This window comes from Ursus arctos, unplaced genomic scaffold, assembly GCF_023065955.2.
Source record: "Ursus arctos isolate Adak ecotype North America unplaced genomic scaffold, UrsArc2.0 scaffold_21, whole genome shotgun sequence".
NCBI classification, from domain to species: Eukaryota; Metazoa; Chordata; class Mammalia; order Carnivora; family Ursidae; genus Ursus; species Ursus arctos.
Window position 1 is genome coordinate 1,250,091 of NW_026622886.1, and position 19,560 is coordinate 1,269,650.

General features: G+C 46.1%; 1 protein-coding gene and 1 long non-coding RNA gene across 3 annotated transcripts in view; one reads left to right on the forward strand and one right to left on the reverse strand.

Annotated features, from left to right (window-relative positions):
- On the forward strand, positions 1 to 11,208 carry PHF5A (PHD finger protein 5A). 2 transcript variants are annotated; one of them, XM_057316366.1, is made up of 4 exons: positions 1 to 143; positions 560 to 583; positions 1,099 to 1,265; positions 2,431 to 2,603. In XM_057316366.1, the coding sequence occupies exons 1-4, from the start codon at positions 92 to 94 to the stop codon at positions 2,566 to 2,568; spliced, it is 381 nt and encodes a 126-aa protein (XP_057172349.1). In that variant the 5' UTR covers positions 1 to 91; the 3' UTR covers positions 2,569 to 2,603. The 2 variants fall into 2 exon arrangements, with proteins under 2 accessions (XP_057172349.1, XP_026335339.1); XM_026479554.4 differs by lacking the exon at positions 2,431 to 2,603 and adding an exon at positions 10,550 to 11,208 and having other exon boundaries at positions 50 to 143.
- Positions 3,705 to 19,560, reverse strand: part of LOC113241731 (uncharacterized) — a 17,714-nt gene continuing 1,858 nt past the window's right edge. Inside the window, exons 2-3 of the long non-coding RNA XR_003311678.4 lie at positions 14,919 to 15,322; positions 3,705 to 4,872 (exon numbers count right to left, since the gene is read on the reverse strand). This is a non-coding gene — a long non-coding RNA (uncharacterized LOC113241731). The remainder of the gene's footprint in view (positions 4,873 to 14,918; positions 15,323 to 19,560) is intronic.

The window sequence follows — 19,560 nt, forward strand, 5'->3', positions numbered from 1 at the left end:
ACCAATCACGACGACCGGGAGGCTGGGAAATGGAGGTTAAAGGTCGGACGGAAGTTCTTTAAGCTTCCGGTGGCCGGCCTGCGTTGGAACTATGGCTAAACATCATCCGGATTTAATCTTTTGCCGCAAGCAGGCTGGTGTTGGTGAGGCAGCTTCCTGCTCCCAGCTGTCTGGGTGGGGATGGTATTAGGAGCTGGGGGGTGGTCAGAGGTTCCCATCTCATTCTTAGGGTTTTGCCTGGGAGGCGCCACGTTTCCCGCCTTACGGTTGGTAGCACGGGAGCGCGCGGGTTTGTGGGCTCTGATGCAAAGACGGCGGGGGCGCGCGTCCTGGGAGCCAGAGACGGGCGGCCAAAGTGATGTCCGGAGAAACTCAGATTGCCCAGGACCTGGGAGTGGCCTCAGAAGGGTGTGGGTTTGCTTTGGATGGAAGCTTATGTTGAGGGTAAAATGGATAAGAACCTTTAGAGCTCACTGCAGTCCCTGCTGTGTCGCCACCCCAAACTGCTCATCGTCAGAACCAATTCTAATTGTACTCTTTACTATCTTTGATCTTGCAGCCATCGGAAGACTGTGTGAAAAATGTGAGTGGAACATGCCCTCCAAACACCCCACACCTTCCCTTCACTTTTTGTGTAAAGCCAGCAATCGGGCATCCAGCAGTGCCACAAAGAGGGCTTTGAATAGGTGTGCCTGGAAGTATGTGAGTTGAGTACCAGGCTGCAACCAAAGCCCTCTGCATCTCCCCGCTCCAACTTGCACATTTTAAACATTATGTTTAGGTTTCGAGAAAATCTCTAGCTTTGGGCAGGAGATAGCCTGCCCCGTCCCCAAAACACACATACACAGTTCTTTACCAGTAATGATATAGACTTCTTGTCTATAAGGCAATGTTCTAAGCTCTTTATATATTCGTTGGTTAACTTGCGTGTTGAGGGGATTGAGATGGACACTGGGTTAGCTGAGTTTTGTGATACCAAAATAGAGGGTCCTAAAGTCACTATCAGGTGGAGACCACTGTATTTCCCCATAGCAGAAAGAGGGCAGTAGACTTAAGGAGGTACTTGCATGTGGGAATAATGCCAGTCTCTCTTCACAGGTGATGGCAAATGTGTGATCTGTGACTCCTACGTGCGTCCCTGCACTCTGGTGCGCATATGTGATGAGTGTAATTATGGCTCTTACCAGGGGCGCTGTGTGATCTGTGGAGGCCCTGGAGTCTCTGATGCCTATTATTGTAAGGAGTGCACCATCCAGGAGAAGGATGTGAGTGTGTACTAAGCTTTCCATCTGATCTTTGCTGCTTTTATTGAGTAACTCTTCGCCAACCACGGCAAAGAGTGGCCTGTGGAGATTACTATGTTCAGCTAGTCACATAGGTTATAATTTCCTCAAGTTCTGTGAGGTGAGCTGGGTGTAGTCCAATAAAAGGCAGTTATTTTGCATCAAGGACTAAAATGCAAAAGAAGCAAATCTTTGTCAACGTCAGCAATTTGGAGAGCCCTCTCTCTACTCCTTTGATGTTTCTCTCTGATTATTCTTACTCAGAAACAACATCCTGCACTTTGTGAGTCCTGGCTGAGTGCGTAGTATGTAATAGCTACTCAGTCATTTTCTCTACTATCATTAAAGATTGTTTGAGTGGATGTGGTGACAGTTGAATCTGGGACAACTCAAGTTGATTCCCACTTTAACTGGCTAAAGAATGCCTTTGGTCTGATATTGCAGGATTGCGATTCTGTCTCGTGACATTTTTGCCCCTGACATCGTGTGGTGGCAGTGGCTAGTTATTCAGTTTCTGTAGTCAAATGCCAGGATGGAGGGCTTGTAGATCTCTAGCAAAAGCAGGTTTTACTGTTTTTGTTTAAGTTGGAAGCAGGAGCCTTCTTAGGGGGTGGGGACTGTGAATCTGCTTGTTTTCTTCTCCTTATGTATGACAGTAAAAAGAAGTGTCAGGATGCCTGGGTGGCTCAGTCGGTTAAGTGACTGCTTTTGGCTCAGGTCCCGCATTGGGCTCCTTGCTCAGCAAGGAGCCTGCTTCTCTCTCTGCCTGCTGTGCCACTCCCCCTGCTTGTGCTCTCTCTCTCTGACAAATAAATAAAATATTTTTAAAAATTTCAAAAGAAGTGTCATAATAGTACTACCAAGCTAATAGAAGGTACATGGTTACCTAATCTAGAGTAAGACGAAAGATACATGAGGGACGCCTGGGTGGCTCAGTAGGTTGAGCAGCCAACTCTTGGTTTCAGCTCTGGTCATGATCTCAGGGTCTGGGATCAAGCCCAGGGTTAGGCTCTGAGCTCAGCAGGGAGTCGACTTGAGGATTCTCTCCCCCTGCTCCTCCCCCCTCTCACAGGTGCATGCTCTCTGTCAAGTAAATAAATCTTTTGTTTTTAGATCTTTTCGTTTTAAGATTTTGTCTTTGACACAGAGACAGCATGTGCACGCATGCACAGCAGCACCAGCACGGGGAGCTGCAGAGGGAGAGGGAGAAGCAGGCTCCCAGATGAGAAGGAGCCTGATGCGGGGCTGGATCCCAGGATCCCAGGATCCCAGGATCATGACCTGAGCTGAAGGCAGACGCTCAACTGACTGAGCCACCCAGGTACCTCTCAAATAAATCTTAAAAGAAAAAAAGATACATGATTCTTAATGTTCCCGTATGCAGAGTAGGTGATTTATAGAGGTAATCCCTCATTCTCCAGAATAACTTTTGTTAAATAGGGATTATTGTTATCCCCATTTTATTTTATTTTATTTTAAGATTTTTTTTTTTAAGATTTTATTTATTTAATTGACAGAGAGAGAGACAGCCAGCGAGAGAGGGAATGCAGGCAGGGGGCATGGGAGAGGAAGAAGCAGGCTTCCAGTGGAGGAGCCTGATGTGGGGCTCGATCCCAGGACTCTGGGATCACGCCCTGAGCTGAAGGCAGATGCCCAACGACTGAGCTACCCAGGCGCCCCTGTTTTAAGATTTTATTCATTTGTCAGAGAGAGCAAGCACAAGCAGGGGGAGCGGCAGGCAGAGGGAGAAGCAGGGTCCCTGCTGAGCAAGGAGCCCAATGTAGGACTCCATCCCAGAACTCTGGGATCATGACCTGAGCCAAAAGCAGACGCTTAACCGACTGAGCCACCCAGGCGTCCCATGTTATCCCCGTTTTATAGTCTTGTCACCCAGCTAATAGGTGGCAAGCGCAGAAGGTCTGACTAAAGCTAGTGATGTCCCCATTACACCTTGTCATTCTTTCGTAAGTCCTTCTGGTAGGATGTGCCCATGGTGAGTAGAAATACCCAGCCTCCTCAGTCTCTGTATTTGGAGCCTGTCTAGCCCCAGGAAGTGGGACATATCTGGCCAGATGAGACTGTTTCTTACACCATTATGTCTTCTAATTTTTTAGGGAGGTGAGAAAGGTCATAGATAAAATGCCAGAAACGTAATTTCAGTTGGTGATTTGAACATTATCCTGTCCTGAACTCTGATTTGCATTTATCTTTGTGTGTCAGAGCATATCCTTGTCTATCCGATGCCCCAGCTAGGTTGCATCCCTTTGGAGAAAGGCCCTTGGTTCGCTATTTCTCTCTCTTTTCCCTGAATTCTTGGTATAGTGCCCGGTATGTATTATAAGCATGGTCCATATATTGGTACTTCCCCTGTAAGCCGTCCATAGTAGTGCCCCATATAAAGTGTCTAGTATATAGTAAGTATTTGGTAATTAATTATGATCTATAAGCATTGAAACTATGGGAAGGCAACACCAATGATGAGAAAATATGAACAGGTCTTAAACTAGCTACAGAGTCCATAAAGACAACATTTTTTTGAACTTCTGCGTGGTTGTAGCTAGAGTTCTTGTCTGGAATAAGCTTGTAACCAGAGTGCTTAGTAAATGTTAATTACCGTCGGGCTTGTCTGCATGTGATGCGTGAACTGATACCTTTGGATCTTTGTGCTTCGTTCCATTCCCGAGAACTATTCCAGACATCACTCCGCCTAGTTCACACTGTACAGGAATGTTCTGAGGATCCTTGAGCTGGCATCTAGCTTACATTTACTCAGCAATAGTTTCCAGGGGACACAAAGCAGTCCAGTGACATGATCCAGCCTCTCACCCTTACAGATCGTCATGCAGATTAAGTCCCTCAGACTTTTTCCTAGGCAGAAATCCTCCTGCAAACAAAGCAAGCCCAGTTCTCATACTCTTCTTCCTGCCATTTTCATAATTTATAAGGGAATTAGACCAGTGAACTAAACAGGTGTTCTCACTTCGTTTTTCATCATCAAGAATGCTCAGGCGTCCTATCTGTGGGTGCTGCTGCTGGAGGTCTCATTTGTAGCTTCCTACAGCGCGCATCATACTGATCTGATGTCCCCTTACCCCTCGATTTATTCCTTTTACTTACATTTTCTTCAGCTCTCCCAACCAGAAGACAAGAATAGCCACTAACATTTATAGAGCTCTTGCTGTGTGCCCCAAACTGCTGAACATTCTTTTCCGAAAGTTCTTTGTGATACAAATGAGAAAACGAAGGCTTCCAGATGTTAAGCGACTTGGCCCGAGGTCACATGGCTAATCAGGAGCAGATCCAGGACTAGAACCCAAGTTGTCTGACTCTCTGTTTCGCATGTTTTTCATTTCATTATTGCCCCCCTAAAGAGAAAATTAAATTATATTTTCTCTCTAATGAGAGAAATTAAGTACTACGGAATAAGATTTTATTGAGTGAGGATAAACACAAACCATGGTAATATTGAAGATGGTTTCATCACCTTTAAGAATGGGTGGTCAAAGTCAGGCACTTCCTCAAACCACTTCACATGATCTTCTCAGGGTGGTTAAGGGCTCCCTCCGCTATTTCTACCATTCTCTTCTCCCTGTTTAGTGAACAGTGGAGCCATTAGACTGAAAAGAAATATATTTGGTACTTTTCAAAATTAATTCCTTAAATTTACCTCCATTACAACTTCTTTTAAGATTTTATTCATTTGAGAGAGAGAGAGAGCAGAAGTAGGGGGAAGACAGACGGAGAGGGAGAAGCAGACTCCCCACCAAGTGGGGAGCCTGACTTGGGACTTGATCCCAGGACCTGGAGATCATGACCTTAGCTGAAGGCAGATGCTCAACCATCTGAGCCACCCAGGCGCCCCTCCTTTACAACTTCTTAAACCAGGGGAAAATTTTGGTTTTTACCTCTGGGAAGCCCAAGTAGTAAAAACACCAGACTAGGAGGCAGAAAGCCCATGTTCAAGTCTTTGCTTTGCTGTGAACATGTGGGTAGCTTTAGGGCGTTCTCTCCAGAAAGGAAGTAATAACCCCTGTTATTTCGTGGATGCATTTATCGAGAGCTTGAAGGCCTTTCAGGTGGAAAACAGGATACTATTGTTAAGGTCCCAAACCAGTGTACAGTCCTGTTTTCACATTACTGTTATTCACTAAACATTTGTCAAAAGAATGAACAATATTTGGGGTGCCTGGCTGTCTCAGTAAAGTATATGACTCTTGATCTCAGGGTCTTAAATTTGAGCTCCATATTGGGCAGTAGAGTTTACTTTAAAAAAACAAAACATGGGCACCTGGGTGGCTCAGTTTAAGTGGCTGACTCTTGATTTCACCTCAGGTCATGATCTCAGGGTCCTGGGACTGAGCCCCACGTCAGCAGACTCCACCCTCAGTGGGGAGTCTGAGGATTCTCGCTCCCTCTCCCCCTCCACCCCACTCCTGCTCACTTCCCCCCCCCAAAATAAAGATAATTTTTTTTTTATTTAAAAAAAAACAAAAAAACGAGCACCTGGCTGGGCTCAGTCAGTAGAGCATGTGACTTGATCTCTGGGTTGTAAGTTTGAGCCCCAACTTGGGCATAGAGATTACTTAAAACAATAAAATCTTAAAAAATAATAATAATTTCTGTTAATAAAGCAGGTCTTCCACTAGTACCCATTTCATAATTCTTTACTATCATTTGTAAGAAATAAAGATGTGGGGGCACCTGGGTGGCTCAGTAGGTTAAGCGTCTGCCTTCAGCTCAGGTCATGATCCCAGGGTCCTGTGATCAAGCCCCGCATCAGGCTCCTTGCTCTGCAGGGAGCCAGCTTCTCCCTCTGCCTACTGCTCCCCCTGCTTGTGCTCTCTCTTTTGCTCGCTCTCTCTCTCTCTCTCAAATAAATAAATATATAAATATTATTAAGGGAAAAAAAGAAATGTGGGTCCATTTTCAGTAATTATGTTTTTCTTGTCTTTTTTTTTTTTTTTTTTAAGATTTTATTTATTTATTTGAGGGAGGGGGAGAAGCAGACTCCCTACTGAACAGGAAGCCAAAATGGGGCTCTATCTGAGGACCCCAGGATCATGACCTGGGCTAAAGGCAGAACCTAACCGACTGAGCCACCCAGGCACCCCAGTAATTGTTTTTCTGATCTCAAAAATGTTTTAATTGCCTTCTCCTGCATTTCAGTTTTGTATGGCTTTCCATTTGGTATGTTATGTTTGGTAATGATTAGTGTTGGATTTAAAATATTACTTTGGGTGCCTGGGTGGCTCAGTCGGTTAAGCTTCAGCTCTAGATTTTGGCTCAGGTCATGATCTGAGTCTTGGTATTGAGCCCCGCGTCGGGCTCCCTGCTCACTGGGGAGTCTGCTCCTCTCCCTCTGCCCCTGCCCCTCCCCCTGCTTGCTCTAGAGCACGCACGCGAGCATGCTCTCTCTCTTAAATAAATAAATCTTTAAAAAAAAAAACAAAATATTACTTGTGAGGGGGCAGCCGGGTGACAAGTCCTTAAGTGTCCAGCTCTTGCTTTTGGCTCAGGTCATGATCTGAAGTGAGACCAAGGCCCCCGTCAGGCTCTGTGCTCAGCCGGGAGTCTGCTTGAGACTCTCCTCTTCCTCTCCCTCCTCACGCACGCGCACGCACACACACACTCTCTCTCATGTAAATAAATAAATCTTTAAAAAATAAAGTAAAATAAAATATTACTTGAGGGGCACCTGGCTGGCTCCTTCGGTGAAGCATGTAACCCTTAATATCGGGCTTGTGAGTTCAAGCCCCATGCTGGGTGTAGAGATTACTTAAAAATAAAATCTTTTAAATAATAATAAATAAGGTATTACTTGAAAGTCCTGGGTTTTTGTCACTGGCTCAGGGTGGTTTTTGTAGCTTGCTTTCCTGCCAGAGAAATAGACTGGAAATACAGTCCTCCTGAGGAAGGGCTGCAGGGGCCCAGCCCAGGGCTCTCCGGGGTTGTTTTAGTGCACTTGTTCAGTATAATTGAAACAAGCACTTGGCATTCTGCTGTCCTTTTTTAAGTAAGCCCTATACTCACCGTGAGGCTCAAGCTCACGACCCTGAAATCAAGAGTCCGCGCTCTGCTGACAGCCAGCCAGGTGCCCCTGGTGTCTACTAAAGTGAAGTTTTAGAAAGTAAGTGGCTGTAAGATGTGTTTACTGGGCGCCTTTAATTCAGACTACAGCTGCCTAAAATAAAACAAAAGCCCCTGTGCTAGAAATGGAGAGACCTACCCATCCTCTGGGGGGACTGAGAAAGGATGAAATGTCTGGTGTTCAGACGTGCAGTTGCTAAAAGAGCTACTATCATGAGGTGGACTTTTGCCGGTAGTTTTTAAAATACCCTCTAGTTCAGCTCACAAATACTCGTAACATACTCCAAGGTTTCTTTTTTTTTTTTTTTTCTTAATATTTTAGTATTTATTTGAGAGAGAGCGTAAGCAGGGAGAGCGGGAAAGGTAGGAGAAGCAAGCTCCCCGCTGAGCAGGGAGCCCCACATGGGGCTGGATCCCAGGACCCTGGGATCATGACCTGAGCCAAAGGCAGACACTCAACCAACTGAGCCACCCAGCCATCCCTTTTTTTTTTTTTTTTTAAGATTTTTTATTTGTAAGTAATCTTTGTACCCTACGTGGGGCTCGAACTTAAAACCCTGAGATAAAAAATCTCATGCTCTATCGACTGAGCCAGCCAGGCACCCCCGTCCTCCAAGGATTCTTTTCTTTTTTTTCTTTTTTTTTTTAAGATTTTATTTATTTGAGAGTGAGAGCACAAGAGGGGGGAGGGTCAGAGGGAGAAGCGGACTCCCCACTGAGCAGGGAGCCTGATGCTAAACCCGATGCCAATGCCAGGCTTAATCCAGGACCCCGGGATCATGACCTGAGCCAAAGGCAGACGCTTAACGGACTGACCCACCCAGGTGCCCCATTCTCCAGGGTTTCTTAACAGTCCTTGCATCTTCTTTTTCGTGCTGTCCATTCGTAGGCATATTCAGCAAAAGCCAGCCAGTTCCAGAGAGCACATTCTCACCTCATACAGCATTGGCAGAATTTGGGAACAACAATTAGACCCTTGGGAAATGTGTAAAAAATAAAAAGCAGGAGTGTTTAGGCAAGAAAATAGGAAACCTGCGAGTCTGTGAGAGAAAATGGCATAAAAACCAAAAGTCTCATAATCCAATACATTGGTTTTCCAACTGTTTTTTAATATGTAGAGTCCTATCTTCAGGAAGTATCTCACAGGGCGCCTGAGTGGCTCAGTTGGTTAAGCGTCTGCCTTGGCCTCAGGTCATGATCCCAGAGTCCTGGGATCGAATCCCACGTTGGGCTCCTTGCTCAGTGGGGAGCTTGCTTTTCTCCCTCTCCTCTGCCCCTCCTCCCTGCTTGTGCTCTCTCTCTCTTTCTGTCAAGTAAATAAAATCTTTAAAAAAAAAAAAAAAGTATCTTACACAGGGGCACCTGGCTGGCTCCGTGTGTAGGGCATGCAGCTCTCAATCTCGGGGTTACTTGTAAATTTGAGCTCCACGTTGGGTGTAGAAATTACCTAAAAATTTTTTTTTTTAATTTTCAGGTTTCTTACACAGAAGCCCTGTGTGTGTGTGTGTGTGTGTGTGTGTGTGAACTAATTTATTAAGGCTGATTATATACCATGCACTGTTTTAAGTAAGTATTGGTTCTTACATTTTCTTAAATAGGGAAATCCATTTATTTAAATATTTATTTAAATATTTAAATATTTATTTAAATATTTAAATATTTATTTAAATATTTATTTAAATATTTAAATATTTATTTAAATATTTAAATATGGATTTGTAATTATGTAGATAGGTTCTACCATCGTAATTTTATATGTGACTAAAAAGAGACACAAAGAGTTTAATAACACCCAAAGTCGGGTGGCCTGACTCCACAGCCTACCATCTTAACCGAAGCTGTGAGCGAGAACGGAGCTGCCCAGTTTGGAGGATGGGTGCTTGTATCACCTGGCACCTCGCAGGACTCTCCAGGGCTCTCTACAGTTTGTACACATGGACCTGATCTGGTCCACTTACTTTACAGTTAGGGACTAGGAGTCCAAAGAGAAGTGATTTGCCCACAGTCTTGTAAGTCAGTAAGGCACAGTAAGCCTAAACAGGCTCTCATAGCCCAAAACTTCATAGCATCTCTGAAGATAAAGAGCTTAGAGCACAGTCGTGTTTAGCATCAGGCACCTTCACTGTAAGAGGCAGGAGCTCCCTCATTTGTCCCAGGACTTTCGATACAGATTACACAGCCTGAGTTCACATCGGGAGCTGCTGGTGGGGCTGGGCCCACTCCCTGACTCCCTCAACACACTGAGCCCTCAGATGACGGTTCTCGAGGTAACATATACTACGTGTTTTTTAGAAAGTAATGAGATGTTAGTGTTGGCTTTGTGTGTTTTTAGAGACTTTTGTGCAGTGTTGATATTGATCCCCCAAAAGAGAAATCAGCTTAAATTAGAAATGAGATGTCTAAGGACTTGATCAGTTCGTTCATTCTAAAGCCCAGTGTCTCAGGGAGCAGCCTCCGTTGATTCCGGCATCTAGTAAAATCAGACCTGTGAAGGTTTTCTCTGGTAGCATCTTCCCCAGTTTTCCTCCATCATCCCAGATCAACTGATGGAGTCATCATTTCTGCAGAACACAGCTTCCCAGGGGCTTCAGTGAAACCACTCAAGCTCGCACAGTGGCCAGGGGAACATGTCAGTACAAATCAGAGTACAGACCTTCAGCGTCCGTGACCAGCACAGGAGCACCCTTCCCCCAAGACCATGGGTCAGATTAAGTGAGTTGATAAGCACACATCAAGCCCAGTTTCTCTGGTGGTATTTAGCATGTAAAGTACTATTTCCTGAAGCCTGTAGGTTTTTGCCTTGGTGGGACTCTTCCTTTTCCTGAGACAGTGGAGGAGAGCTAGAGGGCTTGATCTGTAGGTGATCGTTATGGGTTTACCTCTCACTTGGAGAAAACCATTTGGATATCTTACGAATTAAATTCTGCCTCAGCTGTGTCATATCAGCAACAGAAGTGGGCTGAGAATCCAACATTCTAAGCTCAGGCCACCCTGGCTAAAGAGTGTACAGGCCCTGGGCACATTCTAGGTGCTCAGTAAATTCTTGGTGAACGACTGAATAGATAACTGAATGGATAAGGTAAATGGCTAAACCCACTGATCCAAAGGTTATTTTTATCTTCAATCCCTCTCAATTCAGGCTCAGAGACTTGTAACAACTTCTCTATCCTGTTTTCCAGAGAGATGGTTGCCCAAAGATTGTCAATTTGGGGAGCTCTAAGACAGATCTCTTCTATGAACGCAAAAAATACGGCTTCAAGAAAAGGTGATTGGTGGGTGGCCTCTTCCTCCCACCAAGCTGCGGCAGCTGCCAGAAAAGATGCCTACACCGTCAGCACAGAGGGAGTCGAGCGCCGAGCACCGCCTGAGTGCCTGTTGGTACACGGGCCCCTCTCCACCTCTGCTCTTACCCAGACACATGATAGCAATGGAAAAGGAATCTTCACAGAACGCTCTGGCCAACCATAGCAGAAAAATTGATAGATTGGTTCATGATTTTTCTCGAATTCAAGAAACAAGCCTGTTTTCCAAATTGCTGTGTTCTCTGTACACCGAGAGCTTCTGACACAGGAATAACATCATCTCAGTCTTCTGTTAGAGGAATTGACTGTGAAGCTGCCGCAGTGAGAAACCTGTTCCTGGCAGCAGCTCCGACGGCAGCTGTCCTGGATGAGACATCTGCAGTGTGGTGGGGCGCTCGGAACCATCAGTGTGGGCACTGAATCTTGTATCACTTAGCAGGTGGTGCCTGTTCATGTTATTTTTCTTCTAAGAACTTGGAAACCCTTTCTGTTGCTGTCGTATTAATAAAGCAGGTGTTTCTTTTCTGGTTCTCGGTCACAGTCCCAATTTAAGTTTGACTCTAGGAATTTATTTTAGTCACCCAGGAATTTGTGATTCAGGATAGACGTATTGGGATTCATCAAGCAGCTTTTTCTCTTCTTATTGCTGGAAGGAATTCTAAACCATTGATGCCTTTCATTATAGATAAATCAAGGTGGTTTTTAGAAACTTACTGTTCTTTTCTTCCTGTTCAACTTTAATTTGAACTGAAGAAAGGACTTCCAATAATGGTCACAGGAATGAGACAAAATGTGTTCAAACTGATGAGTTCAGAGAACGGAACTTGATTTGTTTCACGAAGTGGACATAAATATTTACATTAAGTATATGTTTCCCCCCTTTTTTTTTTAAGTAGATACACAGAGTAAGAGTAAATTCAGACTTCACCCTAACACGGCTATCTACTTTTTGCCTGCTAGAGGTGATCAGCAGGTTATCCTAAAGAGGCAGACCATAATTTGAGACCGAAGTCAAGATGTCTTTTTTTTTTTTTTTTTTTTTAAGATTTTATTTATTTATTTGACAGAGCCAGCCAGCGAGAGAGGGAACACAAGCAGGGGGAGTGGGAGAGGAAGAAGCAGGCTCCTAGCGGAGAAGCCTGATGTGGGGCTCGATCCCAGAACGCCGGGATCAGGCCCTGAGCCGAAGGCAGATGCTTAACGACTGCGCCACCCGGGCGCCCCCGAAGTCAAGATGTCTTTGACGCCATGGATTTGAAACAGGTTTTGAGTCCTCAGGAATACAGGGGCTTGGCCCAACTTACACTGAAATTTAGCAGCAAAGCCAAGGAAAAAAATGATAGTCTTCTGATCAACAGAATGCTTGATTAATTAGGATATATCGAGGGTCAAAAATTGAATTAAAATATAAAATAATCTCTGCCTTCAAGAAATTTAATAATGAAGGCTGCCAGAAACAGGTTGAATAACCCAGGGAGGATGCACAAAGGAAGGTTGGTGGCCTAGGTTGGGGGCACCTCGGGAAGGCCAGTGGAAGGTCATAGTCACAGGGTCACGATCCTCCTCAAAGCTTTCCCATCTCATCTCCTACCACTCCTCACACTCTAGCCACTGGGGCTCATTTCAGTTCCTCAGCTGCTGGTTTCCTTCCTGCTCGGTGCTTTTTACACATCCTTCAGACCTTAATATTTCCTGACCCCCAGTCTAAGTTCATTCCTCGTGTTGTGATCCCACATGGACTACAGCACTTTGTTCGTAGGGTTTGGTGGTTACTGACAGTCCTCCATTAGGCTGGCTCTGTGGTGGCAGGAGCCAAGTCTCTTGGGCCCAGCAGGCAGCAGCTCCTCAGTATTAAAGGAATAATTCAAGTCAAACTGGATAATAAACTGGGCTTTGAAGGATATATTGGAATCTACAGGCAAAGGGGGTGGGGTGGGCAGATAAGGACATTTGTGTGGGGGAAGCAATCTGAACGGGCAATGTGTTCAGGGAGCTTTCTGAGCAATTCTAAAGCATGGCTCAGGAGGATTATGGTGTGTCAAAATTGTAGAGACCAGATAATTTTCGGATTGTAATTAGAATTTCTCACTGACCCTGTAGTAGTTTTAGTTTTAATGTGTACTGTAAGTCAGAATGTTTTGTCCAGATGAAGACAAATCAACTTTTAAAATTTGCTTATTAACCACCCTGGTCCACGTAACATCTTGCATTTACAAATACATCAAAAGCTGCTCCTTAGTTTCAGCAAAACTCTGCTCCATCAGCCTCAGCGAGCATACCTCTGAAAGGTATTGCAAGCGAATTCAAGATGAATGCCCAGGCGACTTGAAGAGCATGCCCCCTTCATGTTCCATTGCTGAATGGAGCAAGTTGAACCTCAACCCAGTGAATCCTGCTACACTCTGCTCCTCTGTCACCTACTTTCATAATCCCATTCTTGGTTTGTCCTTTCCAAGGCCAAGAGAACAATGCAGTTAATGAGTTAGGAACACCTGAGATCAAGTGAATGGCCTTGAAGTTCAAATCCTTAATTATTGTTGATTTTGGAATTTCAAGTTCAGTCATCTTCAATTTTAAAAATTAGGATGATGATAGTACCAAATTCTCTGTTGTTGAGAAAACATAACTTACAACTGAATTTTAACCTCTTACAATATACTGTTCTGTGGGGAGAATTAGAAAATGATTTTAGCCAACTGTGTATGTCTAGACAAAATCAGAGTGGTCTTCTAGAAAAAATCAGAATGGTCTTAAAAATTATTAAGTGTTTTTCTCCATTGTTAAATAAGCACTACCCGGGGTGCCTGGGTGGCGCACGTGGTTAAGCATCAGACTTGATTTCAGCTCAGGTCATGATCTCAGGGGTGTGGGATCAAGCCCCATGTTAGGCTCCACGCTGGGCATGGAGCCTGCTTAAAATTCTCTCCCTCTGCTCCTCCCCGCCTCTAAAAAAAACCAACCAAACAAACAAAAACCCACTATCTGAAAGCAAACAAACAAGCACTACCTACATAGGTCCGGTTGAAATCACTGTATTCATCCTGGTCAGCCTGAGAAAGTGGTGCCCTTTCCTGGATTTATAGCATTATTATTGTTTATTAAGTACTCAGTATTTGATACTCATTTCTAGGTTTTAAAAAGGGTGGGTGTCTTCTAGTTTCTCAAGTATAGTATACTTGAGAAATATACACACATAGTAATTTAATTTCCTTTAAACATTGCACTTAGTCCATGGGTTCTTGCTTAAAAAAAAAACAAAACAAAACAGTAGAAATGTGTGGGCTGGGGCGCCTGGGTGACTCAGTCAGTTAACATGTGCCTTCAGCTCAGGTCATGACCCCAGTGTCCTGGGATCGAGCCCCACATCAGGCACTCTATTCAGCAGGCAGCCGGCTTCTCCCTCTCCCTCTGCCTGCTGCTCCCCTTGCTTGTGCTCTCTCTCTCTGTCAAATGAATAAAATCTTTAAAAAAAAAAAAAAAAAGGAAGAAAGAAAGAAAGAAAAAGAAAGAAAAAAAAGAAAGGGAAAGAAGGAAGGAAATGGGGACGCCTGGGTGGCTCAGTCATTAAGCGTCTGCCTTTGGCTCAGGGCGTGATCCCGGTGTTCTGGGATCGAGCCCCTCGTCGGGCTCCTCCTGGGAGCCTGCTTCTTCCTCTCCCACTCCCCTGCTTGTTTCCCCTCTCTCACTGGCTGTCTCTCTCTTTGTCAAATAAATAAATGAAATCTTAAAAAAAAAAAGGAAATGTGTGGGCTTGGAGTGCCTGGGTGGCTCAGTCGGTTAAGTGCCTGCCTTCAGCTCAGGTCATGATGCCAGGGTCCTGGGATCGAGCCCCACATCAGGCTCCCTGCTCAGCAAGGAGCCTCCTTCTCCCTCTCCCTCTGCCACTCTCCCTGCTTATGCTCTCTCACTCTCTGTCAAATAAATAAAATCTTTTTTTTTTTAAATGTATGGGCTCTATAATCAGACCTTTATTTGAATTCTGCCTGCTGTTGACCTTTATTGAGTCATTTAGCCTCTCTGCTTCTTTTTTCTTATCTATTACATAAGGATAGGGGAGCCTGGATGGCTCAGTCAAGTGTCTGCCTTCGGCTCCCGTCATGATCTCAGGGTCCTGGGATTGAGCCCCGAGTCCAGCTCTCTGCTTGGCCGGGAGTCTGCTTCTCCCTCTCCCTCTATGCTCGTTTTTTCTCTCTCTCTCTCAAATAAATACACTCTTAAAAAAAAAAATAAAGATAACAAGACTTACCTCTTCAGGTTGTAAGGATTAAATTTGAAGTTGTTAAGTTCCTTACCCTTACAGGGAAGTGTTTACACAAATGGTAGCTCTTTTATAGTGTGTTCCTACTTTTTCACAGATAAACATTGAAGTCCTGGCATGGAAGGTCCTCAAAATGGTTTGCTCTTCCCTACCCCCAGGATTTTCCTTTATGCACTTCTCTCTGTGCTCTTCATCAGGCACTTAAAGGGACATTCCTTGCGCATACCCTGTCTTCTTGGCTCTCTATTTGCTTTGTTCGAAACAGCCTCCCACGTTCACGTGAGCCAGCCAGCTGGGTACCTCTTCCTTGTAAGCTCCTGACATCTCATGAATGCTTCCAGAGGCACCATACTCCACAACAATCTCACACGTGGACTATTCAGGCCTAGTACCTATTGAACAGAAATAAGTTTCATGAAACAATGTTTACTACGTAAACACATTCCAATATTTTCACTTTATTCCATCCTATTCTAAAATTTGTCTGCAATCCACTAAGCCAAATGACCCCACTGACAGATCTTGAATCACAACCCAGAGTTTAACAACAATGAACTAGGTAAGATCCTTGAACTCCTCCCCCCCCCCCTCTGCTGCAGGGCAATCACTCAATTATTTATTACATTAAACTGAAAAATGGGTCACAAATTCAAGAGTCTGAGTGAGCAATATAATTGATTGAAAAAAGAGAGGTGTAAGAAGAATAGCCCAAACCTGATGATAAATGGTATGTGACCCTTGGCCTCCGTGTCTGGGACACAATAGAGAGTGGTGAGGACTTGGGGTACCCCAGAGTACAGGCTTGGCCTAAAGGAGGCAGCTGCCATTCAACTCCAGACAATCGCCAGCTTGGATGCCCAGATCCTTTGAAATTAGGAGAAGTGACAAATTAAGCTATCTTTGTGCAATCTCCCAATTTTTAAATGTCAACTGATTTTAAAGATTTTAAAAAATTATTTGTCAGAGAGAGAGCAGGAGCGAGCACAAGCAGGGGAAGTGGCAGACAGAGGGAGAAGCAGGCTCCCCGCTGATCAGAGCCCTCCCCCGATCATGACCTGAGCAGAAGGCAGTTGCTTAACCAACTGAGGCCACCCAGGCATCCCTGATTTTAAAATTTTTAATGTGTCAATACATCCACCAGGTGTGGACCTTGGCCTGCCAATTAGCAGCTTCTAAATTAAGATTAGGGGTGCCTGGGTGTGCCGGTGGTTGAGCAGCCCACTCTTGATTTCAGCTAGGGTCATGATCTCAGGGTTGTGAGATCGAGCCCCCCATCAGGTTCTGTGCGAAGCAGAGTGTGCTTGGGATTCTCTCTCCCCCTCTCCCTCGGGCCCCTCTCCCCCACCCCCACCCTCTCACTCTCTCAAATAAATAAATAAATAAATAAATAAATAAATAAATAAATAAATAAAATCTTTAAATTAAGAAGATTAACCAGTATGTTAACTATACTGGAAGTAAAAAGAAAAGAAAAAAAGAAAATTAACTCCATAGGGAAATCAAGCTCAACTGACTACATTTCAGAAAAAGGAGGTCACTCTATCCTGACCTGCAGCTCTTCAGTACTAGTTTGAAGCTAGGCATAAAGGTGAAAGATTATTCGCCTTGATTGACATTTTCTTGCCTTAAAAAAAAAAAGACTCCAATTCCCATCTTTTCCCAGTTACTTGGTTGCTTATCAACTCCATCCCCAAGTGGCCTGCTACACCAAGGCTAAAATGTTACTGTCTTTGAACACCGCAGTTTCAGTGTCTTAGCAAGCCTTTAGTGAGGTCTGTTCTCTTACATTGTTGGTGAATAAATAGCAAATCATTTGCCCTGCATCCAATTACTTCCCTGAAGCCAGTTTTGTTCGGGTTGTCTTTGCTCCTGCCCAGCTGGAGCAGTGGATCTGAAAAATCAAATACGAGGAGCTATTTTCTTAGATAACATAAAAGTAACTACAAAATGTTTTCCCCTAGCATGTGTGTATGAGAGAGTGACTCATCCCGGAGAGTTAATTGGGGTTAATTATTACCAGCCTGACTTGTCAAGGCAACAAAACGTCTGGCATAACTTGCTTACACTCAGACGGGGGAGTTTCTTCTGAGTGAAGCTTACCGTTTTGAAAACATGGTGTGTACCTTTCAACGTATGGTTATTTAAAACGGGAGGGGACTGTGGAATGTTCAAGTGGAATTAAGCTCACAATTAAGCCCTGGCAAGATGAAGTGACACACCAAGGAGAGAAAACGTCCTCTCTCCTCCTCGCCACATGACAAATGGAGACATCAGCAGTTAAGAATGGCGATTACCTCTTGCCCCTCTGTGTTATCCCTTCCTATTTCTCTGCCAGCCCTTTACCCAGAGCTCCCAACTGCCAAGGAGGCTGGATTTCTCAGCTTTGTTTTAGTTAAGTTGCTCAGGCCTGGTGTGTTTCCAGCACTGCAGGGAAGATTAGAACAAAAGCACGAACACGCAAAAATCCTATGCCTTCTGTCCAGGGATCCTGTGCGCGCCCTCCCTCCGCCTGCACTAAATAGTAGGTGTCTACCCTTTATCTACTTCTCGAGATGCCCTAGGAGAATTTGTTGCAGCTCACCCTAACCTTTCTTTCTCATCATTCTGTATAGTAAGGTTTCTTGTTGGGGAATTCACACCGAACCGTGCACAGGCTATGTAGGATGCAATCTGGCCTGAATGGTTACCTTTAAATTAAGGATACCAACTATGAGCGAGGCTTTACATACTGTATCATATTTAACCCTCACACGATCTCCATTTTAAGAACAAGAAAGCAGGTTTGACGATGTAAAGAGATTTGTTACCCTTAAATCAAGACAACACAGATGGTGGACGCAATTGGGATTCAAACCCATTGCTGCCTCTAATATATAACTTCAAATACCAGCATCCTTTGCAATGCCCCATTGCGCAAACGCACACTCTTCCCAAAAGCCCGGCGCCTGGGTTTCTGGCCCCCATTCTTAATCCTAGCGGTTGGATGGGAAGCCCAATCAGAAGCCGCCTCTCCCTGCTCCTCGACCAATGGGAAGGCTGTTGCTAACACACCGGTTATATTTTTAGCTCTTCTGCGCTCTGGCACCCTGTGGGTCGGCCGGGTCTCACTGCTCGCGTGGAACGCGCTGGGGGAGTGCAAGGGAGGAGTGGGGAGAGATGGGGAGGGGAGGGAGGAAAAGAAGGGGAGGAGTGGAGTGGGGCAAAGCGGAGCGGGGCGTATATGTGACGCTTTGCCACTCGCTGACGCAGAAGGCAAGTAGTCCCTGGAGGTGTCCCAGGGGCTGAAGCGCTCAGTGTGTGGGGGATGGGGGAATTTCGGGCTCAGGCTCCCTCCCGCCTCCCTATCCCCTTGGAGTTTGCCCTCCAGTCCGGCGTTTTTCTGCTGCAGTCAAGGAAGGCGATTTTAAACCCTCACACTACCGTTGCTCTCTGCCCTTGCCAAAAAAAGTGATCAAGGAAAAAACAAATGCAAACTGTTCGTAGCTGGAAACTTTCGGATTTTGCCACCCCACGTGGGTTCGGCGACTGCCGATGGGCTGGAACCGTCTGGAATGAGAATAAAGGTCGGGGATTGGGGAGAGAATTGGGGAAGGGGCGACTGGGCAGAAGCCTTAACGCGTAAGCTCCCGGGGGCTCCGCTCCTCGCTATCTGGCAGTCCGGTCCGCCTGTGACCTCACCTGGGTACAGGCCTCCCTACCCTCAACTCCGCGCCCCGCAGTCGCAAAGTGGCCGAGCGCGCGGACATGGCGCGCCGGTCCAGGGCCAGTGAGCCTTGGTCTGCAACCCCATGGACCGTCGGGTGCTGAGCCCGGGGCCGCTGGCACGGGCTCTTGTATAGAAAAAATGTTGCGCTCTCTAGGCCCCCGTACGGGGATCGCCAGCTGGGAGAGCAAACTGGAGGATCTGCAGCAGGCCTGAGCCCCGCCCCGGGCGGGCCGGGGGCGCGCTTTCGCGCCTGCGCGGAGCGGGCGCTGGCCTTCTCCGGCCTCGAGGTAATTGGGGGGCCGGAGGCGGCGAGTGGAAGGTTTATGTGGCGCTAGGCACCTTTTGACGGCCGGCCTCTCCTCGCCTCCCCTTCCTCCCGCACAGCGTGTCCAGACCCCGGTTTCCCCTTCGCCCTTCTGTCGACGTTAGCATCCCCCGCCGAGGCACGGGGCGCTCGGAAGACTCGAGCCAACCCGAGTTAATAAAGGAGCGAAACGTCTCCCAAGCTCGCGCCATCCCCTTAGCTCCCCCTCCCGCCAAAAGACGGGAACTGGGGCGGAGCGAGAGCCGTGGAGGTGGTCGGCGAGTCATACGCCCCGACCCGGAGGGACTAGCGGAGGTGGCCTGGGGAACGGGTCGTAAGAACAGTCCTGCGGTGGGGCAGGTGCAGGGCCCAAGCCACGGGAGCTGGGGGAGGGAGCTCCCCTCCCCGCGACATCCATTCATCCCACACATCTAAAGTGAAGCACCCGGTTCCGGCCCAGGACCCCAGGACCCTGCCCTCCCAGAGCTCGCTGTCTACCTGGGGAAACATGGTACCCGATGAGCACGCTTCCAGAGTGGTTTGGGGCGTGAAAAAAATAAATGGCACGGCGCTGTGATGGAGAGGGGAGGCGGGCATCTTTAAACCGGCTAAAGGCGGCC